The 20325-nt window shown below is 33.4% G+C and overlaps 3 protein-coding genes across 3 annotated transcripts; 2 read left to right on the top strand and 1 right to left on the bottom strand.

Annotated features, from left to right (window-relative positions):
* The first annotated feature begins 2437 nt into the window (after positions 1-2437).
* Positions 2438-4346, top strand: LOC133308291 (protein MHF2 homolog). Its single transcript, XM_061508900.1, has 6 exons — positions 2438-2578; positions 2695-2743; positions 2844-2884; positions 3743-3782; positions 3936-3989; positions 4091-4346. The coding sequence occupies exons 1-6, from the start codon at positions 2555-2557 to the stop codon at positions 4192-4194; spliced, it is 312 nt and encodes a 103-aa protein (XP_061364884.1). The 5' UTR covers positions 2438-2554; the 3' UTR covers positions 4195-4346.
* A 1422-nt stretch (positions 4347-5768) lies between these two features.
* Positions 5769-8393, top strand: LOC133308279 (protein-L-isoaspartate O-methyltransferase 1-like). The gene is given in 5 exon segments (XM_061508886.1): positions 5769-5986; positions 6616-6886; positions 7258-7422; positions 7867-8093; positions 8095-8393. Coding segments are annotated over 5 exon segments (711 nt in total). The 5' UTR covers positions 5769-5980; the 3' UTR covers positions 8137-8393.
* Positions 8394-9358: 965 nt separating this feature from the next.
* LOC133308273 (28 kDa ribonucleoprotein, chloroplastic-like) lies at positions 9359-11987 on the bottom strand. Its single transcript, XM_061508881.1, has 4 exons — positions 11372-11987; positions 11143-11244; positions 9906-10187; positions 9359-9675 (listed from the first exon to the last, which is right to left on the bottom strand). Exons 1-4 carry the CDS (start codon positions 11837-11839, stop codon positions 9610-9612), a joined length of 918 nt encoding a protein of 305 aa, XP_061364865.1. The 5' UTR covers positions 11840-11987; the 3' UTR covers positions 9359-9609.
* Positions 11988-20325: the final 8338 nt, after the last annotated feature.

Below are 20325 nucleotides of genomic sequence, written 5' to 3'. Positions count from 1 at the left end.
GTTTGCATCAGCAACAAAATCATAGCCCAGGAGCTCCGTCCAAATAGAGGCAGTCATGATAATATCTATAGCGCGGACGTGGGAAGTCAGCTCGCCCTATGAGTAGTGAAGGTTCTGGGAGAACGCCCTCAATATAACATCTGAATAGGGCACTCAGCAAGGACAAGGAGATGTGTTTGTTCCAATAGTGTCACAATCTAGAACCTATCCAATCTTAAGAACGCCAAATAGAGCCATTTCGGCTCACATATGCAGCGGCTCATGAAGGACTTCATGAACCATTCGTGTGTTGTGACATCGTTCTCAAAAAAATACCCAAGAGGCATGTCAATAGCCTCCTCAAAATCTGGCTCATGCTGAGAGGATAAGGACCCATCGTGGCGACGTTTTGTCCTCCGCTCGGTCGACAATTTTTTCCTCGAAACACATCAATAAGTCATTTTTGTAGAAGTTCAACCTGAAAAATAACAAAGGATAAGAATATGTTTCAGAGACTCATGTGAAACAAAACCAATTGAAGTCTTGTAAACTGGATACTCAAAAAATAAATGAATAACAGTACACAAAACCTCACAATCGAAAATCAACATAAGGAAAGAAAAAATTCAAAGGAAAAAACTTTAAATGATATAGAAATAACAAACCAAGTGAAGAACCCACAGAAGCAACAAAAATCTGAGTCAAAACACCCAAAATTCGAGCCAAATAGTAGGTCCCAAATCGTGCTCCAAAAACTTGGATGGAACAGCCCAAGAAGATAGGGGTTTTGTTCGTGACACTTAAATGAGTGAAATAACCGGTTCAATTTGAAGAAAAACGAGACGAAATTGAATGGGAGGGGGGCTAGGGTTTTTGGTTTAGGAGGGTGCACCCAGGTATTGGTTAAGGGGGAAAATGAGAGAGAAGAGGTTTTCAAAAAACCCAGTTCGCGATAGATACCCGAATACCCATGGTGATACTCGGGTACATAATTCATCAGATTTCCCAGAATATGAACATTACCCAGGTAGGGCATGTCCTATACCCAAGTATCCATTTTCTTTCTCAATATATCCGGGTATTCATCCATATACTCAGGTACGTAATTGGGTCAACAGACAAACAAGGACAAATGGGTGATATGCTTTGAAACGAGGCGGAGTTGATAATTTTTAATTAATTAAAAGGTAAATGGGTCAAATATCCCAACTAAAGGCATAGGTAGTATTTGTACAACTCACGTTAACTTGTCACCCTGATAGTTGCATGTGTGTGTGCAATTAATTGCATTAATTAGGTGAAATATTTGAAAATAACATGAGTAGTGTAATTTATTTATTTTAATTACAATTATTATATATATTTTTGCCATCAATCAAGTCATATAATATAGAACAAATGGTGGAAAATCATTCTTGAAAGTCACAATGTGTGGTTTTGATGGTGGTGGACTTAAATAGTTTGAAAATGTTATTATATATTAAAAAATAATTTGAAGTAGTTTCTTTTATTTTTTTTGTTTTTATACGACAAAAACCAACATACACATTGTTATTTTTTAGCCTTTTTGTTATTAATTTTTTATGGTGTAGGATATAAAATATGATCCTTTTATATTAATTTAAATTTTCACCAAACTTTTTTTTCTTATGATTTTAATTTATTCTATTTCTTGATATATTATATACTTTTAAAAATATATATTTAATTATCTAACTGGTCCGAAAAAAAATAACACGGTAGCTGCTGAATGTAAAATTATTGTAAGATTCAAAATTATACATGTAACCAATGGTGATAGTTCAGTTGGCGCATGCCAATGAAAGTATTACACATCAGAGGAGAGAAAAAAAATTTGACAGCAAAAAAGAATTTTGACTGACATGTAATATATCTATTGGTGGGATGCACTGAATCTTTGGTGCAACAATAGTACCAAAGATTTATTCAGTGAGAGTATATCTTCGATCCTCTCCAGTACCATCTTTGCGAGGGGTTTAAAGCTTTAATCTTGAATCCGTCCTGAATCGGACTAGTCGCAAAATGATGAACCGATTGAAATATTTTCAAAAAATAAAATAAAAAAATTATACATTGAATAATCAATATTACAAAATATTTAAATTTTGTAATTTTTATATGTCACCAAAACTTTTATTTTAAGTTTTATATATGTTTGATGAGGAAGGTTATTCTTACAATTTTTTTTACAACCACATATTATAACCGTTGATTTCTGCCAATCAACGATTGTCATTTATTATGAATTAATAATTAATTAATAAGTTTAATTTGCTAAAATCATAACCGTTAATTGACAAAAATCAACGATTATGATATATGATTGTAAGAGGTTGTAAAAAAAAAAAAATTTGATACGTAAATTTAAAAATATCCGTAGCATCTTCTAGATGATTAGTAATTAGTAGTATCTATTTTCTGCTCTATCTTATGAAGAACTCTTCTTCACTACTATTTTATTTCCCTCCAAACGAACGCGATTGTGGTGTGTGTCTGGGTGGTGGCGGTGATCGGCGAAGCGCGTATTGCTGTAATAATCAGTAATCACCTTGCAATGGAGGAAGCCACCTTTGAGTTTGTACAGCCCTAGAACCCTTTCCTCCTTCATTTTTAGTCTTTAGAGTTTACAGCACAATCTTTTTTTGGGGGGTAAATACCTGACTTCTCCGTTGAAATTGGGTGCGTGATTAACAGGATCTGATTCATTGCATTTTGAAGCGCGTTTGGTCATTGCGAGCCCTTGGTCTCTCTCTTACTATCCTAAATTTCAATCTTATCCTTTCCTTCCCAGTTTATAGAAATCCCTAACTATTTTATTTTATTTTTTGTGTTCCCATTTGCAGAGCGTGAAAATGTTGAACCCAGTGATGCTTTGGACTCCGAGGTTTTCAAATTTATCCCCTTAGCAAATTTCTCACATTTCATTTCTAACCCATGCCCTATGTCGTTGGTTGTGCTGATAAGTCTTTTGTGTTTGTTTCTTTACAATGATATTAATTTTTTGAATTTCCCCTTTTCTTAAATTTTGGGATTTTGGAACGTTAGAATTGTTTCTGCGCTGTTATTTCGAACAATTACTTCACTGGTGAGTGGTGAATGTCAATTACTACATATCATCTTTCAGTCTCGCTTTGTTGATTTACTGCATAAGAATATGTATTTCCCAAAATCTTATTCAATTGTTACTCTTGACCACATCCTTGAAGGACCTTTCAACTTGAAACTCAGAACCTATAAATCTGAATGTCCACAAAAAATTCCATGTAGACCATGTACTAACAGATTAATAAAGAAATTTGTGAGGCCTGCATTTAGAGTTAATTATAGTGCATTTTTATAAATGCAACGGAGTTTTGTGTTGGTATTTGTAGATGAAAAGTCGGTGTAGTAACACAAAATAGAAGGGAGTGCATTGTAATTTACTACTTTGTTTATTGTATCATATTCTCATGTAATGCTTCTTTCTTAAAATGTTTGGTAATGGACCATTTTTTACCCAACCTGTTTCCCTTTCAATTTCTTTTCCTCGTTATTTAGGTTGTCACATACTCACATTTGTCTTCCCGGTAGGATGTTTATAAAACTATTTCACAAATAACTTGATTTGCAAAGTAAATTTTGTAATCTAAAACGACTGGCTGAAATCAACAGCAGTAGCATCTTTAGTAGTATCTACACTCTCTAATATTTTAGTTATTCTCTTTAACTACATAATAATCTGCAAATGGGTTTTACTGTACAGGTTGGAGTTGGAACATCCAAGAAGAATCGGCCAACTTCTGGTATTTATGCAACATTTCCATCATATCAGTCTATTGACAGATTTCTTATTTGTTGGATGTTCTGTGATTATGTTACACTGTAGTTTTGTTGGTATTGCATTGTGGACATTTGCAAGTTACTCATTTGTCCAACTTTCTTCTATTCTGATGCAGCTAATGCCAATGCTCTGAAGCTTACTTGTGAACTTCTCCGGGTTTTTGTCTCAGGTTCAACCATCTTAGAATAGAAACACGTTTGTGCTTGGTCAACACTATGACTTTGTACATATTTCTATATCATCTTGACCAAAACCTTTCTGTGGATGCAGAGGCTGTTCAGCGTGCTGCTGCTATTGCAGAGGCAGAGGGTGTTAGTCAAATAGAAGCTACTCATTTGGAGTGTATTCTTCCTCAGTTACTTTTAGATTTCTGAAGTTTTGGAAATACTTATATGTAACTTCTACTTCCCCCTGTTTTCAATCTAGTAGAAAGCTCATTAAGATTTGTTGGTCATAAATAAGCTATATCAGATACAATTAATTATTCTACATGGAAATTGAAAGAGAAAAAGGCTAGGTGAGAACTCCGGAGTCCGGAGTACTTCACTTTCGTTTCTTTCTAATGATTGATTGCTTTTTAAGTGCTGCCTGAATAAGGAAGATACAGCAATGGAGGAGGGACGATTTTCTTGCGCTTATCTTTCACAATAATAATACTCGAATAATTTTCAGGATCAATACTGTTTCAGGGTGACTTCCGGGCCGGACCTGGGCTTCATGGCCCAGGTTACTTCCAGTTCAGGATCTCCGGGTAGCCATATACTATCGGGCACGGCAAAAACTCGTAGAAGCCTACTGGCCCGACGATCCTGTGAAGTCACTCTCTCACTCACGACCACGACGACCACTACTAGTGAGATAACTGCTCTAGGGTCACTTTTCATCAGCATAACCATCCTTGGGAGCCTAATATATTGCAGAATAGTGCTCCACAAGGGATCATCTTTAGCATATTGCCTCCTTAGAGTATTCACCATCTGGAGGTGTATACATACACCCCTGATATTCATGCTATCAGATTACGGGATAGAAATACTAGCCTCTCATTGCCAGTCATCTTTATCTTGGTTCAGTATATATAATTACTAGCTCTTCAGTTAGATATTCTGTATTCATCTATCGAACAAATACCTAGCCGCAGTACAAACTAGCAGTTCTATATACGATTAGACATAGATCACTACAGTGCAGTTTTCTTTTTTTCTTTTGGTCGAGGGCGGGGGATTTAGCAGTCTGTGATGAAGGGAACAATTTTGTATTGGTTCGTTTGCATTTTGAACTAACACCTACCATCTATTTCTCTTTGATATTCTTAAACGCACTCTAAACCCCGTAGTCTATGTCTAAAAGATCCTGACTGCCTAATTTGGACTTCAAGGAAATCTAGATTCCTAAGATCATTCAGCATATCCGAATGCAGTCACTATTTGTTACAAGTCGGCCAGTGATTATACAAGAGCTATAATTCCATGATGAACCATAAAATTTGATTGTATTTTGGATTCAGCATAAATCAAAGCAGACCAAACATCAAGATTGTTTTTGGCATAAACATGTGCGCCAGTAAATAGTAAGAATTGCATTTAATTATAATTGCTTTTACCGCAGAGGAGATCCTGATCACTGGGCTCTTAAAGCTAAGCAAAAACCTCTTTTCAAGAATTACAAGGAATTTCAACAGTTGACAAACTAATTACATTTGACATGCTATATATATGGCAGGGTAAGATATTATTGCTTAAAAGAATGGCAGTGTGACTAAAGTAAAATAAAATTGTTGCACTGAGGGATGGGGCGAAAAAGCCCAAGCTAAACAAAGCCCATTCTCTCTATAATAAGCCTACAGGACCCGGGGCGGGCCTGGGGGACGGAGGACGGTATCGCACATGCTAGAATAGAATGTGAATGAGCGTGCGAACGAAATTTGGAAAGTACCAGAAAGAAAAAAAGAAATGCTTTTACTGAAAACTAACACTAACACTAACACCAACACCAACACCAACGTGGCCTCTATTTCTAAAGCCCAAACGTTCAACACCAACGTCATCAGAGTCAGTGTAAGTTTCACGCACGCTGATCTGAGTCACAGCTGTGAAATCCCCACCACCATTCTTTCCCCAAACCTTAATTTACTCGCTGGGAAACGCTCTCTTCTGTGGGATGGAGGTAACTCCCTTTCTCTTCCTTGAACGTTTATCAAGTTTCTTTTTTATGAGCTGTCAGGGAATCCTTATGTTGTTCTGAGCGCTGAGTCTTTATCTGGTCGGCTAAATAGAGAAATCGTGATTTTTTTTTAAAAATATATTACTGTTAATTTGTTTTCAAATATGGACCTTCTCGTGAATGGAATTTTATGATAATCTCTTCGAGTAGTTTGGGCATTGTCTTATGTACCTGTAACTGATAATGACTATTGCAATCTCGTATGTTGTTACCAACATTATGCATGTTCAATAGCCTTGTGTGAAAAAACTAGACCTTTCTTCTTCTCCCATTAGAGGCCAAACCACTTGGCAAGGTTTATCTGAATTGATCATTCAAGATTTAACTTTTATTCAGAATGGTGCTTGTATTTATACTTAATTGCTTTGTAGGTTTTTGCATTTTTCAGCCCATAAATTTAGACTGACTCTTTCTGCCCGCTTGCCATGAGGATGAAGTTAAGAGAAAAGTAATAAGGGAACAGTGCTATTACAGTATTACTTGTTTATTTTATTTATAAAGTCATCTTATTTTTTCACTATTATTTAAAAGAAAACGAATCCAAACTACATATAATTTTGCAAAAAATACAGCAATTCTGGTCTGGGAGTGCCATCAATGAAAACAAAGGGATGGTGGAGAATTTGCAGCGTTATGGAGTAATCACATCTAGAAAGGTAGCTGAAGTAATGGAAACCATTGATAGAGGTTTGTTTGTTCCCGATGGAGCCCAACCTTATGTAGACAGCCCCATGCCTATAGGCTACAATGCCACTATATCTGCACCGCATATGCATGCCACGTGCCTTCAGTTGCTGGAGAGGAATTTGCTACCTGGGATGCGTGCTCTGGATGTTGGCTCTGGTATAGTCAATGAACTATCTATAATTATTATTATTTTCTAATTTATTCTAATGTATTACAGAGAAATGGAAAATCCTTTAGTTAGGTAATAAATTTTATTTCACCATTGTGTTTATTGAACTTACTGTTGATGAGTCATAGATACACCAGGTAAGATTTTGAAGTTACTATGCCATGTTTGTTTAGATTGATTACTAAAATCGATGGTAGTATTTTTCTAGCTGATGCAAAAAAAATGGATGATATTATACGTTCCAATATGTGCTATGGAGAATTAAATAATGTTCTATTTGACAGGAATTTTGCTTCCTTTTTTCTCCATATTCTCGCATTTGTTGCTCACAATTCCCATACTTTGGGCCTCTTTCCAGGAACGGGGTACCTGACTGCGTGCTTTGCCTTGATGCTTGGACCCCAAGGCCGTGCTATTGGTGTGGAACATATTCCAGAATTGGCATCTTTTTCAATCGAGAATATTCGAAAAAGTGCTGCAGCCCCACTATTGAAAGATGGCTCGCTTTCTGTGCATGTTGGTGGTATGGTTTCTATAATTTATGTGAATTTGAAAGATTGAAACTCGTAACTTTTGCGCGACAAAAGTACAGTTCCGTTTGATCTAATTGATCAACAGAGTTTAATCTTGTCCATTTGTCGGGTATGGGGGATGAAGGCTTATTGTAAGGTGAAGGATTGAATAATTTTAATTTTAACGAGTCCTTAAGATACTCAGAAAAGCATAACCTCATAGTCAGGATTTGGGATTTGTTTCTGAAGTGGTTGAATCAATTTAAGCTGAGAGTAGAGTTGATCCATAAGCATTCCTCATGTTACGGCATTCCAAGATATCCATTTTCACTATCGCAAACTCTTCCCTCTGGTGTATGTTGATAACTGCATGGTTATATTAATGTTTCTTGAGCAGTTAAATAATTGATATTTTAAGCTGGTGGAGCAATAATTTCAAATTTTTGTGTTGACAGATGGAAGGCAAGGTTGGCCTGAGTTTGCTCCTTATAATGCCATTCACGTTGGAGCAGCGGCATCAGAAATTCACCAAGCACTTGTTGACCAGTTGAAACCGGGTGGTAGAATGGTTATTCCTGTTGGAAACATATTTCAAGATTTACAGGTTGTGGATAAGAACACTGATGGTTCTATCAGTATCAGGACTGAGACTTCTGTTCGATATGTGCCTCTCACAAGCAGAGAAGCTCAACTGCGAGGTTAGTGAAGTGGACGCAATATCCTGAACACTTGAAGGCTGGTACTTTAAGAAATTAGTGGTGTTACATGATGTAAGAATTTGTCTAGTTAAAGGTGGTGATCATTTCTTACCCGAAAAAGTCCAAAAAAAAATAGGTTCATGTTGATCATCTCATTCATCTGAAGTAATAGTAATAATTATTCCATAGATATTCGCGTCTGTTGTCTGAATGTATTTTTTTTTTAAAAAAACTATCTTATATTAAACAATAATAAAATTTCTAAACCATGGCACAGCCCAAACTTTGATAACTTTCAACATTTGCCTTGTAGTATATATACTTTCTCTGTTTATAAATGATTTGGAAGTTTGATTTTTTATGGCGATTTAGGCAAATAGTAAAGGGTTTATTTGTCTACTAAAAAAATAAAAAAAGGGTTTGTTTGTAATTATTTGAAATTAATAGCAAGAGGAGCAGTGTTAAAACTGTTCCTTCATTACTGAAAGGTCGTGAGTTCGAATCTTTAATGATTTGGAACCCCACACTCGCTAGTCGGGTTTAACGGAGAGTGATTTTTATTTTTATTTTTTAATAGCAAGAAATAATGAAATTATTTAAATTTAATTCTGATTACTGATGTATAACTTTTTATCAATGTTATTATTTATAGGACAAATGACTTCTCCTGGTGCAGGAGGAGAAAAGTTATTCTTGCAGTTCAAAAATTGTGCCAGAATGTTTATTATTTTTATTATTATTTAAAAAAAAAAACAGGGGCCCAAAAACTTTTTTCTACCGTATGAAAAGAACAATTTCGTGCAACATGAGATGTTTAAAACCCTTATTTATAACATTTTGATTTGTTAATGTTGAATTTGTAAATTAAGTTGAAACCACTTGATAAGTGATATCGTCCAGAATTCGAGGACAATCTAAGTGAACCCTTTCAAAAATATTATTTGCCGACTCCAACAATATTGTTAAAATCGAGATCTTAAGTAAGATCAGAAGGAAATTAAAAAATCATAAACCGTAAAATCGTAATGTAAAAAAATCGTAAAAAATCTTAAAAATGTGAAAGCGTTTGAAATATTAGTAAAATCGTTTTGATAAAAAAAAATCATAAAAACGTAAAATCGTAGTGATAAATCGAGATTTTAACAACAATACTCCAATCCTAGATGACGTTCAAAATAAAAGAAATTATTTATTTGAACTTTTAAGTACTGTATAAGTAGCCACATAATTTATTGGTAGATTTATGCAATAAGACAATTTCTATAATTTTATTCATCAATAGCAAACATAATGGTAGAAAAAGAAAAAGCGACAGAGTTTCTTCACAATACCTACAGGAATTTATATCTCACATCAAATGAACAACATTAAAATATGTGAATCTAATCTGAAACCAGCTCCCAAAGAAAGGAAATTTAAAATAAAAAAATGAAACTATATCCTCCTCAGCAAAAAAAAAAAACTCAAGCAGCGGACATGGAGGATTACTTGAGTTACCACTCAAAAGGAGCTACGCCTGGGCCTTTCCTCAGCAACATTCACTCTGATTGCCCTCCCGTCCAAGCTCTGCAATATCAGAACCACCATATCAGAATTTTATTCCAAAGGCTTACTTAACCACATAACTAGTCCTTAAAATTTTAAATTATTCAAAATTTCATTAGCTGCCATTTTAAAACATTGTCCACGAGAACATTAGCCAGTAGCAATCTTGTTGCCTTTAGCACTCAAGCACATTTAATTACCAATTCATGTTACCAATGATCAAGTAAATTAGTAGTTTTGTGATATGATACCTGACCATCAAGAGCAGCAATGGCATCATTAATATCAGTCTCACTGGACATTGTGACAAAGCCAAAACCACGTGATCGACCAGTCTCTCTGTCATAGACTACCCGTGCATTCTCAACCTTACCATGTTCACTGAAAATTTGCTCCAGGCGAACATTGTCAACATCCCATGGCAAGTTACCAACGTAGACTCTCAAACCATTATCAAAGGCACGGGGTGGCCGTTCAGGCTGTGCTCCTTTTGGAGCAGCCTTATTGACAGTCAACACTCTTCCATCTAAATCCTGTCACAAAAGATGGCTGAGGTTCACAAAAACTCAACAAACCACAAAAGAAAAAAAAATAAAAATAAAAAAGGCATTCAGAGAAGAAAATAATAATGCATGTGCTTCTTCCAGTAAAGGACATGTCCCACATGTAAGACACAATTGAACTCAGAAAAAAACCTTCGTACATGCAGAAAAGTTTCCATACTCATAGACTGAGAAGATCAAATTTTTAAAGATTCAGTTTTATTTTTGTTATGTATAGATAAAAGTCTATAATTACAAACAATAAAGGGTAAACTTCAGTGCCCAAAGCTCCCTATTTTGTGAGGGTAAAGCTGAGGATTGGTTACGCACAGTCTAATGCATACATTTTTGTAAAGAAACTGAACCCATGACTTTCGGGAAAGGAGAAATCTTATCATTACTCCAAGACTCACCCTCAATTACAAATAACAACATTCCAAAAATAATAACATGGAAGTCCCAATATTAATACATAAGTTGATACTGAAGTAGGAAGGTATTCAAATGTCATAAGGCAAAAACTACCAATTAAGAGTTTTAGTCTAAACATTTTTACCGCATCCTTGCCACGATTAAGTCTCAAGAATTTTACTATGATGAGAGCAAATCATGGTTAGACCAATGAACAAGAAAGGAATAACATTTACACCAGCCAGCAAGTTTAGTAAACCTCATAGACCAACCTGATGATGTCTAGGGTTAACTATATAAAGATAACAAAAAAGAAGCAAATATACTAATAATTTGACAACCCTGTACATAATTGTTTACACTTTTACACTAAGCTATTGGCATTGAGAATTAGAAACATATCAACAGGTCACACTTCCCATTCTCCTTGTCCAATTTCTAAGAGATGTTTTCCACCCCAATATTTGATCATAATTATTAATTACAACCCTTATCACTTAGTCACACAAATACAAAATATAAACAAACAACTTACATAGCCACTGAACTTCTCTACAGCCTTCTCCAATTCTTCAACTGTACTCATGGTGACGAATCCAAACCCACGACTTCGGTCAGTGGCCCTATTATAAATGACCTAAAATCAAAAGAAAAGAGCCACATTTAAAAAATCCTCAGATGTTGAAAGTTATAAACATAAAACAAAATATAACAACATTACACGCAAAACCTCATCAATGAAATTCAAAGTATCAAGGACTCACCTCAGCAACCATAACCGTCCCAGCCGTCTCAAAAAGCATGGCCAATTTCTCACTGTCAACATCGAAAGGCAAATTCCCAACGAATATCTTCAATTCTTCAGATTGAGCAAAAGTCCCATCTTCATCACTCTCTCCTTCGCCCTCTCCACCTTCGGTTTCGTCAACATCTTCATTACCCCATGTGGATTCGTCGCGGTTCTCCCATCCGGTTTCTTCTTCTTCTTTTTCTTCTTCTTCTTGTTGAGCCCAATCAGATGTCTGGGCTACAAATGTGAGGAAAGAGGAATGGTGGGTTTTCCTCCTACTGAGGGAGAGAGAATTGGAGCATGCCAATTGCACCTTGAGGGGCTTAGAAGTATTTGAGAAAATTGGGTATTTGGTTTTGCTGTAGAAAAGTGAGGGTAGAGGGAGTAGGCATGATTCTGCCATTGTGAGGGATTTGAACGCAGGCATAGTTGTGATAGACATAGACGAGTGCAGAGACAGAAGAGAAGGAGGGTTTAGACTACAGTTTAGAACAACACAAGTACACAACACAAGAGAGTTTGAAGATAAGGTCTAGAATTGGATTGTAGAAGTTAAGGGTTTTGGAACTAAACTATTGTACGAAATTTTGGACAAGGTTGGTTGTTGTTTTTTTTGGTTGTTGATTGTGCTTATAAAGATTCCTACTGGGCTTGTTATCAAAAAAAAAAAAAAAATTCCTACTGGGCCTCCTGCAACATGGGCTTCTATGATTCTGTTCAATGCACTTTTCATTCACAGATATAATAGGTAAGATTCGATTGACATTTGAAAGGATTTTAATAGATTATTTTGACAAAAAATTGATTGTATTCAATTAGAATTTTAAAAGATTAAAAAATAGTCACGTGATATTTCATTAGGATTTTAAAAGATTATTTTAGAGTCTGTCCAAATCCGTTGATATTCAATCAGGATTTTAAACAAAGGAAAAACAATCTTGTGATATTCAAAAATCTAACGATTTTAATGGATTTTCTATTGGTATGGATTTTTTAGTGAAAAATATAAATAAGATATCTCTCTAACAATCTCACCCTAAACTCTTAGGATTTTTTGAAATTTCTCTATTGTAGTATCGTTTTCTTCCTTTGGCGGGTTAAATTGCTCGAAACCGGGTTCCGCCATGGGCAATGTTGACAAAATTGAGTTTCTACGTAGAAAAGGAAGGGAATAGTAGAAACGTAAATCGTAGAAACGACACAAAACGTAAATTTTTTACTACTTAAGATCAAGATACAAAATTATATATATATATATATATATATATATATATATATATATATGCATGTAAAAAAAATATCACATAAGTTTCTACTCAAAATTCAATGAATAACTTCATATTTAAAAGATATAAGTCATATAACTATTTATGTCTTATAAACACAAAAAAGAGTTTAAGAACGCCTATAACCAAGTTCCACAACATCAAAATAATAAAGTTTAACAACTCTTACATGGAAATACAGCGGCCTCGTGTGAGATTTTGTTTTTTCAAATAGCTAGAAGAAGATACTATGCATTTAATTTGGGGAAATGGGAATAGGGTATTTTTATTTTATTTTATTAAAAATATAAAAATAAAACCAATCATGGGTTAAAATTTGACCTGGTTTGATTTTTTTGTTTAAGTAAAAACGTAAAAACTTGTGTTTTTACTAGTTTTTACTTGCGTTTTAAGACATATTACTTTAGTAAAAACGTAAAAATGTAAGTTTTTACGTTTTTACACTAGTTTTTAACAACAATGGCTACGGGAGCTTCGTCAAAACTCAAAACTAATTGATTTTTGAGCGATTTTTATCACAAAATAACCCAGAAACAACAAATCAACAAGATTTTAATATAATTCATCTCAAAGGTAGCAGAGTTTTGAGCAATTTTTAGAGCTTTTGGAAGTTTAAAAAATGATTTTCAAGTTATAGGTCGTAATTTTTTTGGCACAAAAACGTGTGATTTTTGTATTTAAAACAACATAAAGCAGTGGGAAAACAATAGAGGAACCAAAACCCTCAATTCAATTTTGGTTTTACATCAGTGAAACAATATCAATGTAAAAAAGATTGAAATATGAACCCTATATTTCATAACAATACATTCATGAATAAAATTTCTTCGCTATAGGAAACGATTTCGAACAATTTTTGTGTCAATAGATAACTAAAAATTTATTTTTCAAAAGTCCCAAAGCAATTTAAGGTTTCAATGTATCGATTGAAAATAATTTGAGAAATTTTTAAACTTTCATGTAATAAAATCCATAAATTCAGATTCAAAATTTTCTTAGAATACTCAATGAAAACATGCATATGATAAATGGTTAAAAACTCTCATTACGTAGAACAAAAATCTCAAGGTTTCCAAAATCAATTGCAAAAAATTTCAAACGAAATTTTATCATGAACTTCAGATTCTATATGCAAATTTAGAATTATTTCAATAAATAAAAAAATTGATCTTATAGTCATATGTGTATAGCTCTGATACCAAATAAAAAAGATAATTTTTACCCCATTAGTTAAACCCAAGAGCAAGAACGAGAAAATGCTAATGCGTGGGGACTAGTATAGCTTTAGATATGTGGAGAGATATTGCTTAGTAATTTTGAATATTTGTTAAAAATTATATTATGTTTTAATAGTATAGCTTTAGATATGTGGTAAGATGTTACTGAGTAATTTTGAATGTTTGTTAAAAATTATATTATATTTTAATGATTGAGAAAATTATATTAGGTTTTACTTTTTTTATTAATATCATTACATTTCTTTGTTCCTTCTTTTTTTGACTCTTGTAGTTTTGAATGTTTTTTCAAAATTCATATATTTTTTAAAATCTTATAAATTCATATTATCCTTTCAAATATTATAAAATCTATTAAATCTTTTAAAACTCAATCTTACGAAATCTTGATTATAAAAAAAAGCCTTTTAAAAAAGTCTTTGAAGTTTCTCCAATTCTAAATAATATTTTAAAATCTATAAAAAAAATTATCTTAAAAAAAGGGAAGGATATTGTAGCAACCAATTAGTGTTACTACCAATCAATCTTACCGTTAGATCGATTATGTTGATCCAACGGTTATATTTATTTTCATCTTTGTATGATTATTATTCCCTATATTTAATATTTTATATTTATTTTCACCTTTGTATAGTTAAAATTTCCCATATTTAATGTTTTCACATTAAATATGGGGAATCAAAACCATATAAAGATGGAATTTGATCAATATAATCGATCTAATGGTAAAATTGATTGGTAGTAACACTAATTGGTTGTTACAATATCCTACCCCCTTAAAAAAATATTTTAAAATCCTAACCCAATCACCCCACTAAATAAAAGAAGTGTGATTAAAAAATAAAATATTAAAAAATTTAAATGTTTAAATATATTAATTTATTATATGTGCTTCGTTGTCTTGTGTTATATATATAAAGAGGGAGAATGATGCATGACGAAGAAATATGTTAATTTAGATGATTATGTAATTTTAAAATCTCATCTTATTTTGGAATGTTTCTTGGGGTAGGATATATTTACCATAAAAAAAGTTTACCATCTTCACAACCAACCTAATCACCGTTGATTTCCGTCAATCTAACGGTTATAATTTATTGAAAATTAATAATTAAGTAATAAATGTGATCCAATAATTTCTAATAAATTATAACCGTTAGATTGACGGAAATCAACGGTGATTAGGTTAGTTGTAAAGGTGGTAAACTTTTTTGGTAGTAAGTATATCTTTCCCCATATTTCTTTGTGTTTAGATATTTTTAGCAATTGTGTTATTTGATGTTTTTAATTTATTTTAAGAATCTATGTTATTCTAGAGACTTTATCTTCAATAAATTGTTCATTTCTTAAAAAAATACTATCATATTATAGTTTACTATTTGATTAATGCTCAAATAGTTGGGGTTTGATCATAACGGAGTTACACATGCCTTGTACTTTTAAGACCTTGGTATTGATAGTAAAACGATGTTGAATTCGAATTCTATAAATTTTATATTTGGAATCATAGTTTATTTATTACGGTCACAATAATTCTCGATTCTTCATTGTAGAGCTTGTAAAATTAGTTCTTTCTTTATAGTTTCATCCAATTCACATCTGAGATGTAAGAAAATTTATTCTGAAGATGGTTCATGTGCAGACCAAACAGAAAGTCCATGATATTACTCTCAATAAAAACTTTCGTATTCCACATGCCTAAAATTTTTTGGAGTTTACACAAATTAAGACGACCTATACTATCCTTGGTAAAAAATGGACCATTAATAACCTTATTAGCAATCATGTGGCTAAGGAAAATAAATTTAAGAAAGAAATGAATGACCTGTCTTATAATATCGGGATCCTTTCTTTTCTCGGTAAATACCATTATTGGAAGGTAATTGAAAACAAAGACTCGTCTGATGCTTACCATAAAAATCAAAATTCAAGAAAACCATAGTGGTCAGCGTCACAATATAGGAGGTCCTAAGCCAGCAACTTTTAAGAGAATTATCTGGTGTGAGGGAAAGGGCATAGGAAAACTGATTGCAATAGACTCAAGGTTTGGTTAGAGAATACGCATAGAATTGAAATGGTTCAAGAATTTATTGAAACCAAGCTCAGGGTTGAATATGGTCTTGAAGTTATTATGAAGTTAGAGGGAGATGTTGGCTTAAATTTAGTCTAACAGCCCAAACTTTTAAGAATTGATTATGTATGGTTATTATGGATATAATTACATAAGTATAGGAAATTACATAGTTATATTATGTAATTTTACTGTGAATATATTACGGAAGCTAGAATTGATCTGTTAATCATCCGATTGACATGAAATAAACTATGAAAATATAATTCATGCCAAGCAAGTCAATTAGGACCCTTATAGTAATATTTGAAAAGTTTAGGGGTCAAATTTTAATTATGTGAAAGTATAGGGACTATTTCACAATTAAGCAAAATTAGGTCTAAACTTTAATTAAAGTATATGATTAAATTCTATGGAATATTTTAAGGGTTTTAAGTATTCTTAAAACATGTTAATTATGTCTAGAATAATTATAAAAATTAAGACAAGAATTAATAAAATCAACCAATAGGAAATAAGATAACATAAGTGTAAAAAAAAGTCAATTTTTGTGTGTTAGATCTTTCTAAGTGTTCCAAGGTCTGGTTTTGGCTTCTTTAAGGGACCAAAATATGATGCTTCTTCTTCCTAAAAACCATGGAAGCCATGGGAGAAAAGGAGAGTTCAAGAATTTGGTCTTTTGGTCACTAAAATGCATAATTTCTTTGAGAGAAAATCTTCCTAGTCATCTTGTGAGTAAAATCCTAGTTTCTAATCTTCAAAAGAAGCTTTGTGTGCCTTATTTTTTCCTCTTAAGGACATAGACTAGCAACTTCAATCAAGGGAAAATTAGGGGTTTTGAAGCTTGTTTGGAGAATAATTGATGATATAGTCTTCTTGAAGTGATTTAAGGTAACTAACTACCTTTTTTAGCGTAATTTCATGAATTTTAAATTGTGGTTTATGAAAAGGGGGATGATTTTGTATGATGTTAAATCATGAGTATATGTTGTGTTTTGATGAGTATGGAATTTATTGGGTTAAGTTTGAATCATTGGAAGTGGTATAAAATTCGTGAAACCTATAGACCTCAAATCTTCCATGTTTTAAAAAATTCATATTTAGAGTTATAGAACTCAAAATTGAATTTGGTTTGTTGAAAATTAAATATTCATGTGTCTAATATAACATACTAAAATTTCAGGAAAATTGGATAAGAAATGAATTTTTAGTGAATTAAATGGTGCAGAGTGTCCAGGCTGAAAACTATGTTACTATTTCGGCCATAATGAGTAAAAAAGGCTTGGAAGCTTGTTGACTTATGTTTTGAGGATGTTTTGAGCTAAATGAATGTATTAGAATGAAATAGATTAGTTGATTCATAGTTGAAAGCATGGAAGGGTTATTGACACTTTATGTGGTTATTGAGTTTAATAATGGAAAATAAAGTTAAGAGTTATTTTGAGTAGTCTTTGATGAAGATTGGAATGCATGAAATGCATGGTAACCTTACTAGTATCATTCGGCCACTTTGTGTTTGTATGATCTAGGTATGATTTTAATTCAATTAAGTGCTTGGTTGTATAAATCAAGTAAAATCAAGTGTATGTTATGTATGGTGAAATTATGAAAACCTAAGTTAACCTATGGGTTAAGTGAATTAGGATAAATGTGTTAATATGTAAGACTTTAAGTATATGTCTAAGTTGAGTATTGACTTGTGAATTGGCATGAATTAGTAAGTAAGAATATGTTAAGGATTATGTGAACTAACTTGAAGAAGAATTTCGAAATACGTATGTACATAAAAGGATTTCTTCAAGTGTAAGTAATTATGTATTGACATAAAGGTCATGTTTGAACAGGTGATCTTGACGGTTACGGATATACGGATAACTTTAGTGACGTACGAGCAGGGTTTACAGAAAAGCTAATTTCAGGTAAGCTCTTGGTTTCAGAGTTTTCTCCGGTTGTTGTTCCACCATAGTCCGTTTGGATGATGGCTCATATGGTATATGTTGTGATGAATGTAGATATGTAGTATAGTTGCATTCATGTAGCTCATGCATATGATATGATATGTATGTATGGTATATGGTTCTTGATCAATGAACACTCCGTTGAAGACTTATGTTCTTGGAGATTATATACAGACTGGTCAAAATGAAAAATTACGCTTTGGGAGTTCATAGACTGGTCAAAATGAGAAATTACATTTTGGGAGTCTTATCAACAAAGCCCATGGTTAGTATATAATTGGGTCACTTGAGTATACTAATAGAAATTTAATTTTTGGTTACAATTGGCTCAAGAAATGGTACATTCAATGCGAAGATTGAAAGGCCAGAGAGGATTTATGACAATAAAGATTGATCTGGAGAAAGCCTATGATAGGTTGAATTGGGAGTTTGTCCATCACACTATGAAACAAATAGGCTTTCCAGATTGGATGATGAATCTCATAATGGCATCCATATCCGCTTCCAGGTTTAAAATCCTTGTAAATGGAGACATAACAGATTCTTTTCTGCCTAGTAGAGGTATTCGTCAAGGTGACCCTTTATCCCCTTATATCTTTGTATTATGCATTGAACTATTATCTCACCTAATCCAAGACTAGGTCATAGATGGAAATTGGCATCCTTTTAAGTTTGGTAGAAATGGTCCTAGCATATCACATTTGTTATTTGCTGACGACTTAATGATCTTTATGGAGGCTTCCATTAATCAAATGGAAATAGTGCTTAATTGTTTTCAGAAATTTGAAGATATGACTAGTCAATGAGTTAGCAAGCAAAAAATGCTGATTTATTTCTCCCTAAATGTGGATGATCAAACTGCTGCTGACATTTCTCACAGATGCAAATTTAAGAGGACCTCTAATCTGGGCCGTTATTTGGGTACACTAATGAAACATGGGAGAATATCTAAAGCTCATTATGCTAGTATCTTGAAAGCCGACTTGGAGGATGGAAGAATCAATGTCTATCTTTTGCAGGGCAAATTAAACTTGCTAGATCAGTTATCTCCTCCAACCCTGCTTTTCATATGCAGAATAGTCTTATTCCAGTCTCAGTTTGTGATGAAGTAGAAAGACTCCAAAGGAAATTTATCTAGGGCAATTTGGACGGCAAACACCACGCTCATCTGGTTTCTTGTGAACAAATGTGCAAACTGAGACACCTTGGGGTATGGGCATCATAAACCTTCGCAAACAAAACGAAGCTTATTTACATAAATTTGCTTAGAACTTGCTGACTAAACCTCAAGCTTTATGGGCCCAAGTTCTTGTAGCAAAGTATGGTAGAGGGGATGACCTTAGACATACCCTTATCATAAAAAACTATGACTCCTTTCTCTGGAAGAGTCTTGGTAAATGTTGGGATAAATTTCTTAAAGGATTACGTTGGGAAGTAGCTGATGGTACAAAAATAAGATTCTGGACAGATAATTGGCTTGGATGGGAAACTAATCTTGAGCACCTTGCAACAAATAGACCACCTCAGGAGGACTTAAACAAGAGCATTAAGGATTGTGTTGTCATTCACCAAGGGGAATGGTATAACACCTCGCAATTCTAAATTATATATTAATATATTAAATGTGGATTAAAGGAAATGATTAGTGAAAATCCTGAAAATTAGGTCAAAATACAAATGAAGGGTAAAACGGTAATTAACCAAACACGCAACCCTAGGAAGGTAAAATTGAGTAGGAAGTCTCAAATGATAAAAATAACCCTGGAAATGGATTCAGAGCGAAAAATTGAGTGGTTAGACAAGTTTCAGAAAATTCAGTGAATAGTATTTTTACCAGGTAAAAGTATCGCGGTACAGTTGCACCGTAAAATGTGCCGATTGAGTTTTGAGCTCTAAGTTTCGAATACAAGTTATAAATGGTGTATAGGACTAGGAAATATGATTTCTGATGAAAATTGACAGAAATTAGTAAGTTTGGGGAAGCGTGCCTACGGACGTAACAGCTTAAAACTGCAGTTTCTCCGAACGACTGGAAAACTCAGGATTCATCTGATCAAGGGTAATTAAAGGACAATGGTTAATGTTAAAAATTAGAGTTTCTAAATAGGTTATGAATTTACGGACGTTTAGTGGATTAAGCCGGAGTTTTAAATTAGTTTGAAATCGCGTGAAGTGGCGGTGGGACCCACTCCACTTAAGTCACTTAAGCCACATGGCCAATTACTATTCATGTTCATCTTCCCTCTCCCTTTCTCTCTCCAAACCCGCGCCTAGCCCCCTCCATGGCCAAAAATCTTCCAAGCTTTCTTTCTCTCCTAACTTAATCATCCAAGCACCAAATCAAGCAAAGTTTGACTTGAAATTTGTGGGAAATCACC

Source organism: Gastrolobium bilobum, unplaced genomic scaffold (genome assembly GCF_033153095.1).
Source record: "Gastrolobium bilobum isolate Gb01-03AN ecotype WA unplaced genomic scaffold, APGP_CSIRO_Gbil_v1 utg10499, whole genome shotgun sequence".
NCBI lineage: Eukaryota > Viridiplantae > Streptophyta > Magnoliopsida > Fabales > Fabaceae > Gastrolobium > Gastrolobium bilobum.
Note: the sequence above shows the minus strand (reverse complement) of the source record. Positions and strands in the feature narration are given on the sequence as shown.

Bases quoted from the DNA above. Each gene is read 5' to 3' on its own strand.
- LOC133308273 (XM_061508881.1), bottom strand. From the start codon at position 11,839: ATGTCTATCACAACTATGCCTGCGTTCAAATCCCTCACAATGGCAGAA. The intron at 11,245-11,371 runs GTGAGTCCTTGA...TTTTGATTTTAG, and splicing joins GGACGGTTATGGTTGCTGAG to GTCATTTATAATAGGGCCAC. The intron at 10,188-11,142 runs GTAAGTTGTTTG...CTTTTGTGACAG, and splicing joins TAGAGAAGTTCAGTGGCTAT to GATTTAGATGGAAGAGTGTT.
- LOC133308291 (XM_061508900.1), top strand. From the start codon at position 2,555: ATGGAGGAAGCCACCTTTGAGTTT. The intron at 2,744-2,843 runs GTCTCTCTCTTA...TCCCATTTGCAG, and splicing joins TTGGTCATTGCGAGCCCTTG to AGCGTGAAAATGTTGAACCC. The intron at 2,885-3,742 runs GTTTTCAAATTT...TTTACTGTACAG, and splicing joins GTGATGCTTTGGACTCCGAG to GTTGGAGTTGGAACATCCAA.